Source organism: Capra hircus (assembly GCF_001704415.2).
Source record: "Capra hircus breed San Clemente chromosome X unlocalized genomic scaffold, ASM170441v1, whole genome shotgun sequence".
Taxonomy (NCBI): Eukaryota; Metazoa; Chordata; class Mammalia; order Artiodactyla; family Bovidae; genus Capra; species Capra hircus.
Window position 1 is genome coordinate 13,854,453 of NW_017189517.1, and position 17,335 is coordinate 13,871,787.

General features: G+C 41.2%; 1 protein-coding gene across 3 annotated transcripts; it reads right to left on the minus strand.

Annotated features, from left to right (window-relative positions):
• Positions 1-1,413: 1,413 nt before the first annotated feature.
• C1GALT1C1 (C1GALT1 specific chaperone 1) lies at positions 1,414-5,645 on the minus strand. 3 transcript variants are annotated; one of them, XM_005700347.2, is made up of 3 exons: positions 5,464-5,636; positions 4,708-4,830; positions 1,753-3,147 (listed from the first exon to the last, which is right to left on the minus strand). In XM_005700347.2, exon 3 carries the CDS (start codon positions 3,140-3,142, stop codon positions 2,186-2,188), a length of 957 nt encoding a protein of 318 aa, XP_005700404.1. In that variant the 5' UTR covers positions 3,143-3,147; positions 4,708-4,830; positions 5,464-5,636; the 3' UTR covers positions 1,753-2,185. The 3 variants fall into 3 exon arrangements, with proteins under 3 accessions (XP_005700406.1, XP_005700404.1, XP_005700405.1); XM_005700348.3 differs by having other exon boundaries at positions 5,388-5,606; XM_005700349.3 differs by lacking the exon at positions 4,708-4,830 and having other exon boundaries at positions 1,414-3,147; positions 5,464-5,645.
• Positions 5,646-17,335: the final 11,690 nt, after the last annotated feature.

A 17,335-nucleotide genomic window follows, 5' to 3' on the forward strand; every position in this document is an offset into this window, starting at 1 on the left:
TTTACTAGCTGAGCCACCAGGGAAGCCCAGGCATACTGGAGTGGGTAGCCTATCGCTTCTCCAGCGGATCTTCCCAACCTAGGAATTGAACCGGGGTCTCCTGCATTGCAGGTGGATTCTTTACCAGCTGAGCTACCAGGGAAGTCCCTTTTATAAAGGAATACTCATATAAAAATACAATCAAGAGCATAAATTTGGTTTAAAAAGCAATTGTTAGTACCCACTAGGAAATCAAACAATGGAATGCACTCTAATATATTTATTTCAACTATATTTTGATATCCTAATGTAATTGAAGGTGATAATGCACTAGAAAAAATTTTAATATATTGGTGTTGGGGGCAAGGTGATACTTATAAACTGGGTGTCACACTTAGTGAGATACTGTGCATCATTATACTCACTGAATATGATTTGTAGTAATTACATCTGAGACCACATATTACAGTGCTTGATAAAATGGTTTTTATTATTTTTCAAAATTAATAACCTTTCATCTTAACCAAGAGCCCCAATGAGGAAGATTGTACAGATCAAAACAAAGGGCTTTACACACTACTCTGATGATTGGTAATTTGTAGCCCAAGGCCCTCTTAAGGAAATTATCTTTCTGGCTTACAAAAGCTGTGGGAGACTATGAACATCATGAGGCCAGTTACAAGAAAAATTGATCTCTAAAATGTCATGGTCTTACACCCTGTGGAGGCTTATGGATCTGACTTAATATGGCATGTGCAGGCCCAATTAGAGGGCAAATCAGCTCCAAGTATTTCACAAATTTATGAAGACAGAAGTTATTGTATCTACCATCCTTAAAGCTTCTAGGTAGCCAGTGAAATCAGGCAAATGGCATAGTAGTCCGAGGTGAATGGTGAGGCTAAGGCCTCCACACCAAACAGGTGCAATCAACATATGATACAATCAAGAACATGCAAAAAAAAAAATCTCAAAATTTGAACAGGTAAACAAAAACCAGGGCAGATTCAACCCAAGTAAATGAAACTGCCAGACTACCAAAAGGAGTTCTTTAAAGGAGATTTAAAGGGGCGTCCCTGGAGAAGGGCATGGCAACCCACTCCACTATTCTTGCCTGGAGAATTCCATGGACAGCGGAGCCTGGTGGGCTACAGTCCATGGGGTTGCAAAGAGTTGGACACGACTGTGAGACTAAGCACAAAGGGGCTTCCCTGGTGGCTCAGCAGTAAAGAATCTGCCTGTAATGCAGGAAACTTGGGTTTGATCCCTGGGTTGGAAGATCCCCTGGAGAAGAAAATGGCAACCCATTCCAGTATTCTTGCCTGGGAACTCCCATGGACAGAGGAGCTTAGTGGGCTACAGTCCATGGGGTCTCAGAACAAATTAAACAACAACAAAGGATATTTCCGCCGAACTCACTTGCTCTGCAGGAGCAAATCAATCTCAACTGGTATATTTTTATTCAAGCCATAGCCGAGAGCTTGATTAACTGCGAAACAATGCAGTTAAATGACGTTACATTCTTTATGGTCACCACTCCAATTTCAGTATATGGATAGAGAAATTGTATATGCCGAGGAATGCCACTAAACTAGCTCCCAGGAAAATTATTAACCTTTGTAAGTAATCTTCAATTTCAGGGACAGATTTCAACTTTTACTTTAACAGGGGTTGGGAACATTCTCTTGGTTGCTTGGTTGTGTATTTTGAGAAAACAAATCCATTGGCACTTATGAGGGCTTAGAACATAAACCAACATTAGAAGTAACAGAAACACATAGCTAAAAGTTTTACTTTAATCACAGATTCGAAATTAGAGATTTCATTTGGATATCTTAGCAAGCTAAAAAGACATGTTAAATTTTTAACCAATCAGCAAAAAAAAGGTGCCACACAGACTTTAATGTTCATAATTTAGAATTTATCACATATATTACTTATAAATATATCCTTTATTTGTAAAATTATTATTCTTAAGACATTTCTTTCCAACACAGTTGAAATTATCATATTTTTTAAGAAAAAAAATCCACCCTATTTTAAAATGTACTACTAAACTTCGATGTGGGAATAAATCAGTGCCACCAAATTGAAAAAGAAAACAAAAAAAGAAACATACTGCTGTGTTGGATATATATGCAGTTGTTACTACAAATAACAACAACACACGTCTTGTCCGGCGATCATATACACGCTCTTGTTTCACTTCTCAGTCATTGTCAGAACCATTTGGAGGTAGGAAAACCAATGCATCATTGAAAACATGCCCAAATGCCCTAAGACGGTATACCCCATACATCATTACATGCATCTGATTAGGTGTCAGTCCATTAAAAGTAACAGCCATATCTGAACAACATCCTTCTACTACCTGGTTTGGGTGATTAGTCATTGCCTCTTTAATAAAAAGCCCAACAGATTTGGTGTTAAATATATCTTTTCCTTCAGAATCTTCTGCATTTTCTGCAAACACTCCGGCATATTTCAGGCAGACGGCAAGCTGCTTATCTTCAGATATCTTCCAAATCATCCCTCCCTGTTCAGGACACTTCTCAGGAATACTGAGAAGGCTGTTAAGTCTCTTCATTGATTCTATACTTAAGACAATTCCTCCTTCCATGCTCACATACTCCAGATCTCCAGATTTTACAGTGTGACCTAGATAGAAAGGTTGTGATGGATCCTTTTTTAACAAAAAGTACTTTAAGTTTTCAATAATAGCAAACGTAGTGGGGCGTGCAAGGAAGAACCAGTTGTATTGGTCTCTATATTTATCAAAGGCGTATTTGTAAGCTTTTCTCATCATTAACCACATGTCATTTGTTTCCATGTTAATTGACTCAAACACTTTAACATTTTCAGAACTGAAGAAGTCTACTTTGTCACAGTGATTGGTCCAAGTTTCTTTCACTGCAGCCCAGAGGCTCACATCTTTGGGTTTGACAAGTAGGATACAGTATACCCGAAAGCTCTTACTGAGTTCCATGCGTTCATCTTCTGAAATTTTCAAGATGTCTTCTTTATTAGGAGCTTGGAGATGATGATGCTCATGGTGGTGCATTCTATTTCCATGACCAATCTTAATGTGTCCTAGCATAGTGATCAAGGCACAGAAAATGCTTCCAAGCATTACACCCTTCAAAAATGAACTGCTTTCAGAAAGCATTTTTCCTATAAAGAAGAAAAAGAACTTTAGGATACTTAATAGAAAAGTATTAGTCTAATGATTTGATAGTTCCCCTATACTTACATTTGGCTCTTAATGTTAAGGAAAAAAAGGCTCCCAGGTTTGACATGGAATCAGTTGCAACTAGTACAAGAGAATCTTAAGAATTTTTTGCTTCCAATGGTATCTGATTACTTCTGGGTATAAACTGGAACTTTGCAGAAATACCACACAGCCGTAGAATTTTCTGCGAGGCTATTTCTGCACTTCATCTATGGGGATTTAATTAACCAAGTACTGAATTAAAGCACTGACCCCAGAAACCAATGTTACAGAGGTAGTCTGTCCATCGTCCTCTTGAAAGGAATTTTGTTTCACAAGCTTGCATTATATTATTTAAATACCTCTGTAGCTATAAATGGACTTTTACAAGAAAACCTTAAACTGAACAAAATAAAACCACTTAACAGTTGCTATATCACCAGTGGTATCTGTGCTGGCTTTTGTTCTCAATCTAATGCTACCAGGTGTTTTGAGTACATCTAAAGCAAATTTCTTGGAATTGATACCATATTTGTTAATATTTAGCCTCTTGTTCCTAAGACTAAATGACTTCCAACACAGTATCTCAACTAACTGATGTAATAAAAGCCCATAAGGAAAACAGTTAAATTATTTGGGGACCATTAATGAACGTTTTTATTTCCTCCAAAGGCATCTGTTTTTTCTCTGGAGAAGTAAAAAGTCTACACTTTGATTTCAATTAGAAATTAAAAGAAAGTCAACATTAAATACAACTGTTGAAAATTTCCCAATCTCCTCTCCATCTCCACAAGGAATGTTCTGAGCTACTTAGATTTTTCCCTTTGTCTCTTAAAGTTGAAAGTGGGCTTCAGTTCAGTTCAGTTCAGTCGCTCAGTCCTGTCAGACTCTTTGGGACCCCATGAATCGCAGCACGCCAGGCCTCCCTGTCCATCACCAACTCCTGGAGTTCACTCAGACTCATGTCCATCGAGTCAGTGATGCCATCCAGCCATCTCATCCTCTGTTGTCCCCTTCTCCTCCTGCCCCCAATTCCTCCCAGCATCAGAGTCTTTTCCAATGAGTCAACTCTTCACATGAGGTGGCCAAAGTACTGGAGTTTCAGCTTTAGCATCATTCCTTCCAAAGAAATCCCAGGGCTGATCTCCTTCAGAATGGACTGGTTGGCTCTCCTTGCAGTTCAAAGTGGGCTTAGAAAATACTTAATGTCGCTTTTCTCATTTTACAGATAGGGAAACACAGGGTCCACAGAGGTTAGGTAACTGACCCAAAGTCACGGTTAGTAGTAGAAATGAACTAGAAATCAGATATCCTGACAGCAGTTTAACGTTTTTTTTTTTTTTAGTACAGAATAATGACCTCAACAGTGCTTCTATCCATATTATTGATAATGAACAAGTTACAGAATAACCCTGTTTTCCTATAAATGAACAGACATGTAAGATCTTGCATCTAACATCACCATACTGCCTCAAGGACACCATCCCTTGGTTTTAGAGGAAATGGACTTTGACTTCCATTACCTTTGAAGGACCAGGTGTGGAATAGCTTGACAGACGGAATTCTTAAGCAGGGGTGGGGGAGTGGGGAAAGAGGCAGGACAGCTTTTCTGTGTCACTCACAGAACTCGGTCAACAAACACAGCTCTAATAAGGAAAAGAGAATTGACAGGAAACAAGAAGAATTGTCAGATGCACTGCAAAATGAATTCTTTTATATAGGTCTTCGGCATTTCATATTATTTCTGGTCAATATATGATAATTCAGTAGTGTTTCTTAGCTTGATAATGGCATATGGATGTCAGAATTCTTCTTGATGGGGATACTACTTAAAGTCATTTGCACAAATTTTCCTAAGGAGTAGCACATGATATGTGATGCGCGTGATAGGATTTTGGTGCAGAGGGGAGGGAAACTTAAAACTGTACACGGGGACAAACAAGGCAGAAACTACCAGAGTGGTTTTCCATACGAGTCTCTTTAGATGAAGGTGGTTGGGGTGGAGTATGGAAAAAGGGAGGAGAATGAAACGGAGAACAGAAGTGAGGGGGAGAACATGGTCAACCCAAGACCCCAAGGAGGGGCAGACGGAGCGCCTCTAGGAAGCTGGCGCTCAATCTCTCCCCCTCACTGTTCCTCCCACCGGACCTGCCGGGGCACCTCGCGTGGAGCATGCTGGGAGTGAGCCAGGGCCCAGGCCTACCCTGGAGAGGGGCGGGGTCGTTCCGGGGGCTGCTCCGCGGGCAGCTCCAGGTGCGGGCCGAAGCCCCAGCACTCACCCGCGTCTAGAACGGTTCAGGGGCGGGAAAGCGCAGCCGCGCAGAGCTTTCCTCTCACGTTCGCGCGCCACTCGGTTACGTTCCCGGTTGGGCTGCTCTAGATGCAGGCGGTGTCCTCTCGTTGGTTTCGCAAAAGGTGGGGAGGGCCAGGAAGTGGCCGCCACGACGGCGCGGGAAGGGGGCCGGGCCTCCCGCCGCACCGACGTCGGAAGGGCCGGCGCGCACGGAGCGCGCCTTTTCTCCCCGCCCCCTGCCGAGTTCCGAGAAGCGCGTCGGGCTGGCGTGACCCGGACGCTGGCCCATACCAAACGGGACGCCCAGAGAGGCGTGCGTGTGCACGTACGACCCGCCGACACCTCCCACCGCCGCACCTACCGGGCGTGGAAACTGCGGAGCGAGGCAGAGCGTTCCATCCGACCGAGCTCGGGTCAGGTCTCTCATTGGTTTCTCTGACGAACTCTTGAGACGTTGCACCAAGAGGGTGCTCCATCCAGTACCCCTGGGCTGAAGTTAAATGCAGACCACTGAAACAGTCACCAAATTATGAGGGCGAGGAGTCGCTAAGGTTATTGGAACAGTATCTGAAGCCCCACTGTCCGGAGTCCAGTAGTCTTCACCGCGTCATTTGGTATGCTGGGAAGGTTACTTCACCTCGCTATGCCTCCGTTCCCCCCTCTGTAAAGTACAGAAAGTATCACGGTAGTGCTATCTCATAGAAGATTAAATGAGATAGTGCCTTTGACTCTTATTAGCAAAAGACCAAGCCTAGAGTAAGCATTCGCTAGCTATTAGCTGTACGCTACTCACCCCTGTATCACTAGCCTTAGTACCAGCACGCCGTGGACAGTATATATTTGTGGAATTAATGAATGTTAAAACAACAGATGAGGAACCAGGACCGGAAATGAAGGGTAAGGAACTTTCTAAAGATCACAGAGTAATTAACGGCATAAGAGGAACTAGAACTCAAATCTAATTACAAGTGTAGAGCTCGCTTTCTGCTAAACGTGAGCTTTCTTAAAATTCATTTTTGTGACATAAAGGGGTTTTTGATAAAAAGCACAAAATCTTACACATTTTTTAAATGTACTGTCACCAGGTTCCATCCAAATAACTTTGAGTGGTGATTTACCCAGCCCTGAGTTCCTAAAGACACATATTTGAATATGGACAGTGACCCAGTTTAAGTGGACTGAAAGTTTCAGGAAGCACTGAAACAATGAACAAATAGATTTTAGGCACTCACTATCCTGGCAGTACTACCCTAAATTCTGGAGATACAATGGTGAATAAAATTAGCCCCCTGCCTTTAAGGAACTCTCAGTGTAGCTGGGAAGAAAGACGTTAAATAATCCATTACAGATACATGGTGGCACGTTCTCCAAAGCAATACAAAAATAAATTTTAGAACTGGAAAAGAGCTTAAGACTGCAGAGTATCTCCACTATATTTTGTTAAATGACATATATTGTCTATTGTCACATATATATTAATACATGTATATTGACTAAACCACAACCACCTCACGTGTGTGTGTGTGAGGTGTGTATATGTGTGTATATCCGACTATGTATGTATATGTCCGACTGCAACCCCATGGACTGTAGCCTACCAGGCTCCTCTGTCCATGGAATTCTCAGGCAAGAATATTGGAATGGGTTACCATTTCTTGCTTCAGGGGATCTTCCCAACCCAGGGACTGAACCTGGGCCTCCCGCATTGCAGGCAGACTTTACCCACTGAGCCACCAGCGATGACCTATATCTATACACACACACATACATATTTAGTTAAGTGAAACAAGTTGCAGAATACTGTGTATGGTGTGATTATGCTTTGCAGAAAACAAACAATTTTATATATGTGCACATATGTTTGATCTGTTGGTAATGAGCAAAGGGAGTTGTGAAAGGCGCCTCAGCAGCCTGTTAATATTGATCACATCAGGAGGTCGAGGTGTGAATGATTAGCCTTGTCTTTATACATTTCTTCAATTGCTTGTTTGCATTGTTTCACTGGTCATAACAAGCATTTGTTATTTTTGAATTTGAAGAACAGCAAATAAAGGGATCTTTAAGATTAGAAGGAGAAAAAGAATGCGGGAAAGATACCAATAAAAATACTTTCAGAGAGTGCAGACAATCAAGCTCTCCTTGCAAAAAGGGACCAAGGAATGACAGATAAAAGTGGCACTCAGAATTCAGAGACAGTGGCACAGAGTCAATTTAAACCACTGCTTCTTTCTAGTACAAGAGGGAATACCAGACTGAAAATACTGATACAAGATGCTCTGAAACAATAAACCGTGGAATTTTCAACATCAAAAGCACTGCCAATGAGAGGTTAAGAACCCAGTTCTCTACTTAAAGCAGTGTTTAAGCATACTTAGCATTTGAAGTGAGATTAGTGAGATGGTTGACTTGTAGTTAGGTGATTGCATTTTTAAAACGTCTCTCCTCATTTAGTCCTAATTTAAAAAATACATGCAAGTAGTTTCTGCTAAAATTAAGAATATTTATAAATGTTCTTTGGCCCAGCTAACCCACTTCTTGTAATCTCTCCCCTAGAAATTAAAGCATCAGAATGTAAGGCTAAATGTATATGGTCAAAAGCATTGTTGTTTATAATAGTGGGAAATATCCATCAATGGTTGAATTAATTAAAGTGCATCCATATAGTGTAATATTAAGCATAAAATAAACAGCTTATCTCTCTTGCACTAAAGACTTCGCTAAACACACTAACCTGCACCTTGTCAGGGTGGAGAGGGTTGCTTTTAAATTTGCTTGCCTTCATGTGCCCGGCAGCTAAGGCAAGACTGCATTCAAAACTGACAACACTGTGTTATTGTTAAAGTCCTCCTGCTAAGTGCATGCATTATTCAGCATGAGAAGTCATTAATTTTTAGTAATTGGCAATCACTTGCATTTAAACATTCAAATTTTTGAAATCTGTCCAAAGGCCTTTGGGAAATTAACATGATTTTCCACAACAGTTCACTGGAATAGTAAATATTGGAGGAAATCTAAGGTGAATTGTTTTCTGCATAACATCTTTTTGGAGGGTTAAAGGTGTCTTCTGTGTTTACCAAAATTAATACCTGTAATATATGTAACCTCTGCTGCCTAGAATTTCACAGATGTTCATCTTTAATAAACAAATTCCCTGTCTGAGCAAATTCATTATTGTTTCCATTCGAGTATAGTTGGTCCATAAATGAATCTCATTTGTGTTTTCAGGCATATTCATGCTTGCAGTATCATTTAATTTTTAATTCTCTTTTTGGAGCTAAGCAACCAGAGGTTTTTTTTTTTTTAAGTTTACTTTTTAATTGAAGGATAATTGCTTTACAGAATATTGTTGTTTTTTCTCAAACCTCAGCATGAATCAGCCATAGGTATACATATAGCCCCTCTGTTCTGAACCTCCCTCCCATTTCTCTCCCCATCCCACCCCTCTAGGTTGATCCAGAGCACCTGTTTTGAGTTTCCTGGAGCCATGCGGCAAATTCCTGTTGGCTGTCTATTTTACATATAATAATGTAAGTTTCCATGTTACTCTTTCCAGACATTTCACCCTCTCTCCTCCCATCTCCTCATGTCCATAAGTCTATTCTGTATGTCTATTTCTCCATTGTTGCCCTGTAAATAAATTATTCAGTACCATTTTTATAGATTCTGTATATATGCGTTAGAATATGATATTTATTTTTCTCTTTCTGACTTACTTCACTCTGTTTAATAGGTTCTAGGTTCATCCACTTCATTAGAACTGACTCAAATGCATTCCTTTTTATGACTGAGTAATATTCCATTGTGTGTATGTACCACAACTTCTTTTTTTAAATTTTTAAAATTTTTATTTGGAGGCTAATTACTTTACAGTATTGTGGTGGTTTTGCCATAGATTCACAGGAATCAGCCATGGGTGTACATGTATTCCCCATCCTGACCCTCCCTCCCACCCCCCTCCCCATCCCATCCCTCCCCTCAGGGTCATCCCAGTGCACCAGCCCTGAGCACCCTGTCTCATGCATTGAACCTGGACTGACGATCTATTTCACATATGATTATGTGCATGTTTAAATGCTATTCTCTCAAATCATCCCACCCTCGCCTTCTCCCACAGAGTCCAAAAGACTGTTCTTTACATCTGTGTCTCTGTTGCTGTCTTGCATATAGGGTCATCGTTGCCATCTTTCTAAATTCCACATATATGCATTAATTTACTGTATTGGTATTTTTCTTTCTGACTTACTACACTCTGTTATAGGCTCCAGTTTCATCCACCTCATTAGAACTGATTTAAATACATTCTTTTTAATAGCTGAGTAATATTCCATTGTGTATATGTACCACAGCTTTCTTAGCCATTCGTCTGTCAATGGACATCTAGGTTGCTTCCAGGTTCTAGCTGTTGTGAATAGTGCTGCAGTGAAAAATGCGATACACATGTGTCATTTTCAATTTTGGTTTCCTCAGGGTATATGCCTAGGAGTGGGATTGTTGGTCATATGGTGGTTTTATTCCTAGTTTTCTAAGGAATCTCCATACCATATTCCATAGTGGCTCTATCAATTTACATTCCCACCAACAGTGCCAGAGTGTTCCCTTTTCTCCACACCCTCTCCACCATTTATTGTTTGTAGACTTTTTGATGATGGCCATTCTGATTGGTGTGAAGTGATATCTCATTGGAGTTTTGATTTGCATTTCTTTCATAATGAGCGATGTTGAGCATCTTTTCATATGTTTGTTAGCCATCTCTGTGTCTTCTTTAGAGAAATGTCTAGGTATTTTCCCCACTTTTTGATTGGGTTGTTTGTTTTTCTGGTATTGAGTTGTATGAACTGCTTATATGTTTTGAAAATCAATCCCTTGTCAATTGTTTCAATTGCTATTATTTTCTCCCATTCTGAGGGTTATCTTTTCACCTTGCTTATAGTTTCCTTTGGTGTGTAAAAGCTTTTAAGTTTAATCAAGTCCCACTTGTTTACTTTTGTTTTTATTTCCGTTACTCTAGGAGGTGGGTCATAGAGGATCTTGCTTTGATTTGTGTCATCGGGTGTTCTGCCTATGTTTTCCTCTGAGAGTTTTATAGCTTCTGGTCTTACATTTAGGTCTTTAATCCATTTTGAATTTATTTTTGTGTATGGTGTCCCCCTCCCCATCTTGACCACTGTTCCTGCGCACGTGTGTGAAACCCCTTAGTTTAAACCAGCCTATTAACAGCTAGTGTAGCCCACTACCGTCTGTCTATAAAAACTCTGTAATCCCTTTGTTTGGGGCTCAGAGCTTGGCCTGTTAACTCCTCTGGGCCCGCCGGCGTAATAAACCTGAGTTCTCCAACTCTCTGAGTGTCATGCTTGTTTTCTTGAGTACTGGTTTTTGCAACATCTCCCAGTTCTCATCCTCAGTCTCTCTTCTTCTGAGTTTAGTTGCTCGCCAGGGTTCTTCATAGCTTCCCTCATAGCTAAATTTGGTAAAGAATCTGCCTGCAATGCAGGAGACCCCAGTTCGATTCCTGGGTCGGGAAGATCTGCTGGAGAAAGGATAGGCTACCCACTCCAGTATTCTGGCCTGGAGAATTCCATGGGCTATACAACCACTATTTCTTCTAATATTTAGGCTTCCCTCATAGCTCAGTAGGTAAAGAACCCACCTGCAATGCAGGAGACCCCGGTTTGGTCCCTGGATTGGGAAGATCCCCTGGAGAAAGGACAGGCTACCCACTCCAGTATTCTTGGGCTTCCCTTGTGGCTCAGCTGGTAAAGAATCTGCCTGTAATGTGGGAGACCTGGGTTCAATCCCTGGGTTGGGAAGATCCCCTGGAGAAGGGAAAGGCACCCACTCCAGTATTCTGGCCTGGAGAATTCCATGGACTGTATACTCCATGGGGTCACAAAGCATTGGACATGACTGAGTGACTTTCACTTCCACCAGGGTTCTATCCTTGGGGCATTTTTATTGTTATATTCCTCCCCTTTAATATCTACTCAATAGTTTCATCTAGTCAGTTAGCTGCAACTGTTCCCTCTGGGAAGATGATTTTCACATCTATATTTCTGGCCTCTACCTCTTGAATTTTGGACCCCAAATTTCAGTTGCCTGCTTGATATCTCCAAGTGTCTGTCTGAGACAATCTTATGAATCTTATGTTCAATGGGTCTGCTTATCTGGATCCTGATTTTTTAAAAAAAATTTGTTTACTTATTTTGGTTGTATTGGGTCTTCATTGCTGTGTGGGCTTTTCTCTAGTTGTGGAGAGTGGGGGCCACTCTCTGGTTGTGGTGCGCAGGCTTCTTAATTGTGGTGGTTTCTCCTGTTGTGGAGCGTGGGCTCTTGGGTGTGTAGGCTCAGTAGCTGTGGTACATGGGCTCAGTTACTCTGTGGATCAGTTACTTCCTGGATCAGAGATTGAACCCGTGTCTCTTGCATTGGCAGATGGATTCTTTACCACTGAGCCACCAAGGAAGCCCTGGATCCTGATTTTAACCGATTAGCTATATAAATCAAACAAGGAGCTGATTAAGGAAGTTTGAATACTTACTGATGACACTATTTGATGACATTAAAATTTAATGTTACTGTTTTAGTTGAGATGATTATATGTGGCTGTGTTAGGAATATTTTTCAGAAATACATATTGAAATGTTTATGGATGATATCATATGTTTGGGATTTACTTCAAAATAATTCAGTTGGGGAGAGAAAGAATAGGTAAGGGTATTGATGAGAAACAAGATTGGTTGTGTGTTGATAATTATTGAGCTAGGTAATGGGTATATAGGACTTTAGTATCCTATTCTCTTTTCTCTCTGTTTGGAAATTTGCATAATAAAAAATTTTAAAGCTCAAATAGGCCCCAAACTGAACTAACCTTATGTACATCCGTCTCCTGACAGTCATTTCCCCTTACATTCACAGTCACTCATGAAAACCCAAAGCTCTTGGTTTCTTCCTTCTGCCTGACCTCTATACCCAATCAATTGCTCTACACTGTGAGACTCCCTTCACAGTGAATCCTGCTTCTGTCCTCTTTTCCCATTCAAACGGTCAGTACTCTATTAAGTTCCTAATTACTTCTTGCCTGCACTACTGTAATGGCATTCATAAATTCCTCCCCGTTTTCCAGCCCATTCTCACTTGGCATGTGTAAAGCATCTAGCATAGTGCTTGGTACTTAGTCCCTCTCCATTGTTCCTCAGTAGTGAATTTATCTTCCTTCCTGCTGCCTGCTTCCCCCTCTGATGACACCTGCCTTCCCTCACCCTGAGGCTGTTCCTCACTCCCTTTCAGAATTGCTTTCTTCCCTCTCCCTCCTGGATCCTGCCTTTGCACTGCTGGCTCCATTCCACCCAACTGCTGTGCTTTGTAGAGGAAGCGTGTGTCTGAATAAAGACTGATTTCTCAGTTTCACAGTTAGAGCAGAATTTGGTTAGCTGTAGATGAGCAGAGCCTTTACATACAGAAAAAGGAGGCATCCTAAATGTAAGTGAAAGAGAAGCAAGTTTTAAAGCTGCCTCTTGTCCCCTCAACTCAGTGAAGAAGAGGCAAGATCTCTAGTCTAGAGGGATCAGCTTCTAGATTCAGGCAGGCTAGGGTAAATGCTGGTGGCAAAGAAAGGAGCAAGGTGGTTATTATTCCAGCAAGCTGGGGACTTAATTGAGGAAACACCTCTTGCCTAGTCTGGCTAAGGGAGGAAGAGCAGGAGCTGCCTCTGGTGGGTCTCTTAGGTGCAGCATCAGCAGTATGGGTGGGCAAACTCAGGCCTGTCCCAGAGAAATAGAACTCTTCCTTTCGGTGGCCTGCTTAGGTATATTATCTGTTACGAAGAGCAGCCAGGCATTCAGGGGCTGGACTGATCAAGCACAAAAACTCCCTATCATTAAAAAATACTGTAAATCAATTACATTCTTATATTTAAAGCATAACACTTGCAACTGAAGCCAAACTGCTGTATTATAATAGAGATGCATCTGTCTGTTTTATATTCAAGGCCCACAGGCTTCAACTAATTTAGGGGACCATCTGGTGAGGAAGAGAGAAAGTCTCATTATATAGCAGCATTTGTTTGGAGGCTCGGGCCTCAGAAGGAATTGTCCTGGGGGATCCTAGTCAATTTCCAGTGCTCCTGACCTTATTATTTAGGTAAGAAGGGCATGGTTCTGGAGTCAAATCAGACTCAGTTCCGCCTGCAGCATTCTCAAACTAGGTGTCTTGAGCCATAGAACTTCTGAAGTTTGAATTTCTTCAGTTTCCTCATATGTAAAATGGGAATTAGATGATACCTGAAGTTGCTGGGAACATTAAAGGAGATAAAATCTCCCAGAGGGAGCCTAGAATCATTGCTTCCTTTCCCTTGATCCATAACTTAATCCTCCATCTCATTCCCTCTGAGCCTTGCTCTTGCCTTCTTTGTCTAATATCCACTTTCACATGGATAGACATGGGCATGCATTTACACAGATCTTTGAACAAAAGGTCTGAAAAATAAGTTTTATTCAAATGCTATTATTTGTTCACTTCTACAGAAGTTAAAGAATTGAAATGAAATTGCCCTGGGATGCAATGGTAAGAGGGCAGTTTTGTCTCTTCTGCAGTATGCTAAGCAAAGTCCTCCTGTCCCACATTTAAGTAGTTGAAAGGATTAGACCAGTTAGCTGGGACAAGTGCTAGTTGAAGCTCAGGGGCGGGAGGAGAGGGAGTTAGAAAGCAGGTTGGGTAGAGATGGAAAATCTGGGAGTGGGGATGGTTTTAGATTTTAACTAGATAACTGCTACTTAGGTGACAGCTTTGTTTCAAGTGAGAATATGAATTTGGCTGTATTCCTAGCTAGAATCTAATGTTCAAAGTTTGCTCCAAATCGAGAAACAAAATTAAGAAGTGATGATTAAAATAGGCAGAATGTAATTGCTGAAACTGTAGTAGATACCTGGAACTTCATTGCACTATTCTCTATATTTTTGTGTGTGTTTGAAGTATCCATAATTAGAAGTTTCTTGTTTTTTATGTTAAATTTTGAAAAATATTTATTTATTTGGCTGTGTCGTGTCTTAGTTGCAGCATGTGAACTCTTTACTTGTGACAGTGGGATCTAGTTCCCTGATCAAACCCAGGCCCCTGCATCGGGACCATGGAGTCTTAGTCACTGGGCCACCAGGGAAGTCCCAGAAGTTTTCTGTCTATGTGACAATTATGAGACAGTGGAGGTCACTAAAATACCGGGGAGTTTGATGCCATGTCAGTAAAGCTAGTAGAGGATATTTGAACCAAAAGAACTCCTTAGAGGAAATGTGGTGATTTTTATAATTCTCATCTAGGTAAGTGGATTTATTTGAAGGATTAAAAAGCATGCAGATAAGACATTTGATGGATATAATATAAATTAACCTCCAAACATTTCTGACAAGATGTTATATCCACTGTTTTGGGCTTTTTGTTTATTTTTTAGTTATTACTTTTTTGTTTGTTTTGTTTTTGGCCATGCCACAAAGCTTGCAGGATCTTGGTTCCCTGACCAGGGATGAACCCTGGGCCATGGTAGTGAAAGTGCTGAATCCTAACTGCTGGACAACTGAGGAATTCCTGAGACCACTGGTTTTAAGGGGATTGAGTCACATTAGGACTGTGACTTTCTGTCATCTAAGTAGATATTACTGTAGAAATAGGAAACAAACCATAGAGATAAAGGAGGTTAAGGACATTATTTTGACATTTAGAAAATATGATTTCTTTGGAATTAGGGGTGCCTGGTTAAAAAAATAATCTTTACAAAAGAAATAAACAGTGAAATCTCCAAGTGGAGAATTACATGAAACTTCCTGACAATAAAAAGCTTAGTTGATGTAAATGAACTATAGAAAATCACCAATATGGGCATGAGTATGTTCACTGGTAGCTAAGAAGACGGCTTTAGTTGTTGCTCTGAATTGTTGCTAAACTACTTAGGGATATTATGAAAGCCTTGCTTGGCAAGGCTGTAGGCAAGAATGCTCATTATAGAATGACTTAATAATTCATGTATGTAAATGTACATATATGCATTTGATGCTAGAGTAGTGGCTGGGATTGATTGTAGATCACAGGAGAATAGATTTTTTTCCTCCTGTTAGGATTGGCATTTTAGAAGTTACTGTTCTATTATGGACACCTACAATCCATCCTGTCAGAGGCTAGGAGAGCATGTTAAACTAAAATCTAATAGAGAATAAAACATTTTCTGCCTTCAGAGGCTTTGCCTTCCCTTCAGGGAGAGAATTGACAGCCTTGCTGACAGTGAAAAAAATAGGTCAAAACCCTCCTTATTAAGAGGTTTTACCCTTCTACTTGAAACAAAAATGAGAGTAGCAAGTTCTCCATGGTGATAGTGGTCAGTTCATTTCAGTTGCTCAGTCGTGTCCAGGTCTTTGCGACCCCATGGATTGCAGCACGCCAGGCCTCCCTGTCCATCACAAACTCCTGGAGTTCACACAAACTCTTGTCCATTGAGTCGGTGATGCCACCTAGCCATCTCATCCTCTGTTGTCCCCTTCTCCTCCTGCCTCCAGTCCCTCCCAGCATCAGAGTCTTTTCCAGTGAGTCAGCTCTTCTCATGAGGTGGCCAGAGTACTGGAGTTTCAGCTTTAGCATCATGCCTTCCAAAGAATACCCAGGACTGGTCTTCTTTAGGATGGATTGGTTGGACCTTCTTGCAGTCCAAGGGACTCAAGAGTCTTCTCCAACACCACAGTTCACAAGCATCAATTCTTCGGTGCTCAACTTTCTTCACAGTCCAACTCTCACATCCCTAAATGACTACTGGAAAAACCATAGCCTTGACTGCTACTGCTGCTACTGCTAAGTCACTTCAGTCATGTCCGACTCTGTGTGACCCCACAGACAGCAGCCCACCAGCCTCCTCCGTCCCTGGGATTCTCCAGGCAAGAACACTGGAGTGGGTTGCCATTGCCTTCTCTGATAGCCTTGACTAGATGGACCTATGTTGGCAAAGTAATGTCTCTGCTTTTGAATATGCTATCTAGGTTGGTCATAACTTTCCTTTCAAGGAGTAAGTGTCTTTAATTTCATGGCTGTAATCACCATCTGCAGTGATTTTGGAGCCCCAGAATATAAAGTCTGCCACTGTTTCCCCATCTATTTGCCATGAAGTGGTGGGACCGGATGCCATGATCTTAGTTTTCTGAATGTGGAGCTTTAAGCCAACTTTTTCACTTTCCTCTTTCACATTTTCAAGAGGCTTTTTAGTTCCTCTTCACTTTCTGCCATAAGGGTGGTGTCATCTGCATATCTGAGGTTACTGATATTTCTCCTGGCAATCTTGATTCCAGCTTGTGCTTCTTCCAGTCCAGCGTTTCTCATGATATACTCTGCAAAGAAGTTAAATAAGCAGGGTGACAATATACAGCCTTGACGTACTCCTTTTCCTATTTGGAACCAGTCTGTTGTTCCATGTCCAGTTCTAACTGTTGCTTCCTGACAACAGGTTTCTCAAGAGGCAGGTTAGGTCGTCTGGTGTTCCCATCTCTTTCAGAATTTTCCACAGTTTATTGTGATCCACACAGTCAAAGGTTTTGGCATAGTCAATAAAGCAGAAATAGATGTTTTTCTGGAACTGTCTTGCTTTTTCCATGATCCAGCGGATGTGGGCAATTTGATCTCTGGTTCCTCTGCCTTTTCTAAAACCAGCTTGAACATCTGGAAGTTCACAGTTCACGTATTGCTGAAGCCTGGCTTGTAGAATTTTGAGCATTGCTTTACTAGCATGTGAGATGAGTGCAATTGTGCGGTAGTTTGAGCATTCTTTGGCATTGCCTTTCTTTGGGATTGGAATGAAAACTGACCTTTTCCAGTCCTGTGGCCACTGCTGAGTT

Bases quoted from the DNA above. Each gene is read 5' to 3' on its own strand.
- C1GALT1C1 (XM_005700349.3), bottom strand. From the start codon at position 3,142: ATGCTTTCTGAAAGCAGTTCATTTTTGAAGGGTGTAATGCTTGGAAGC.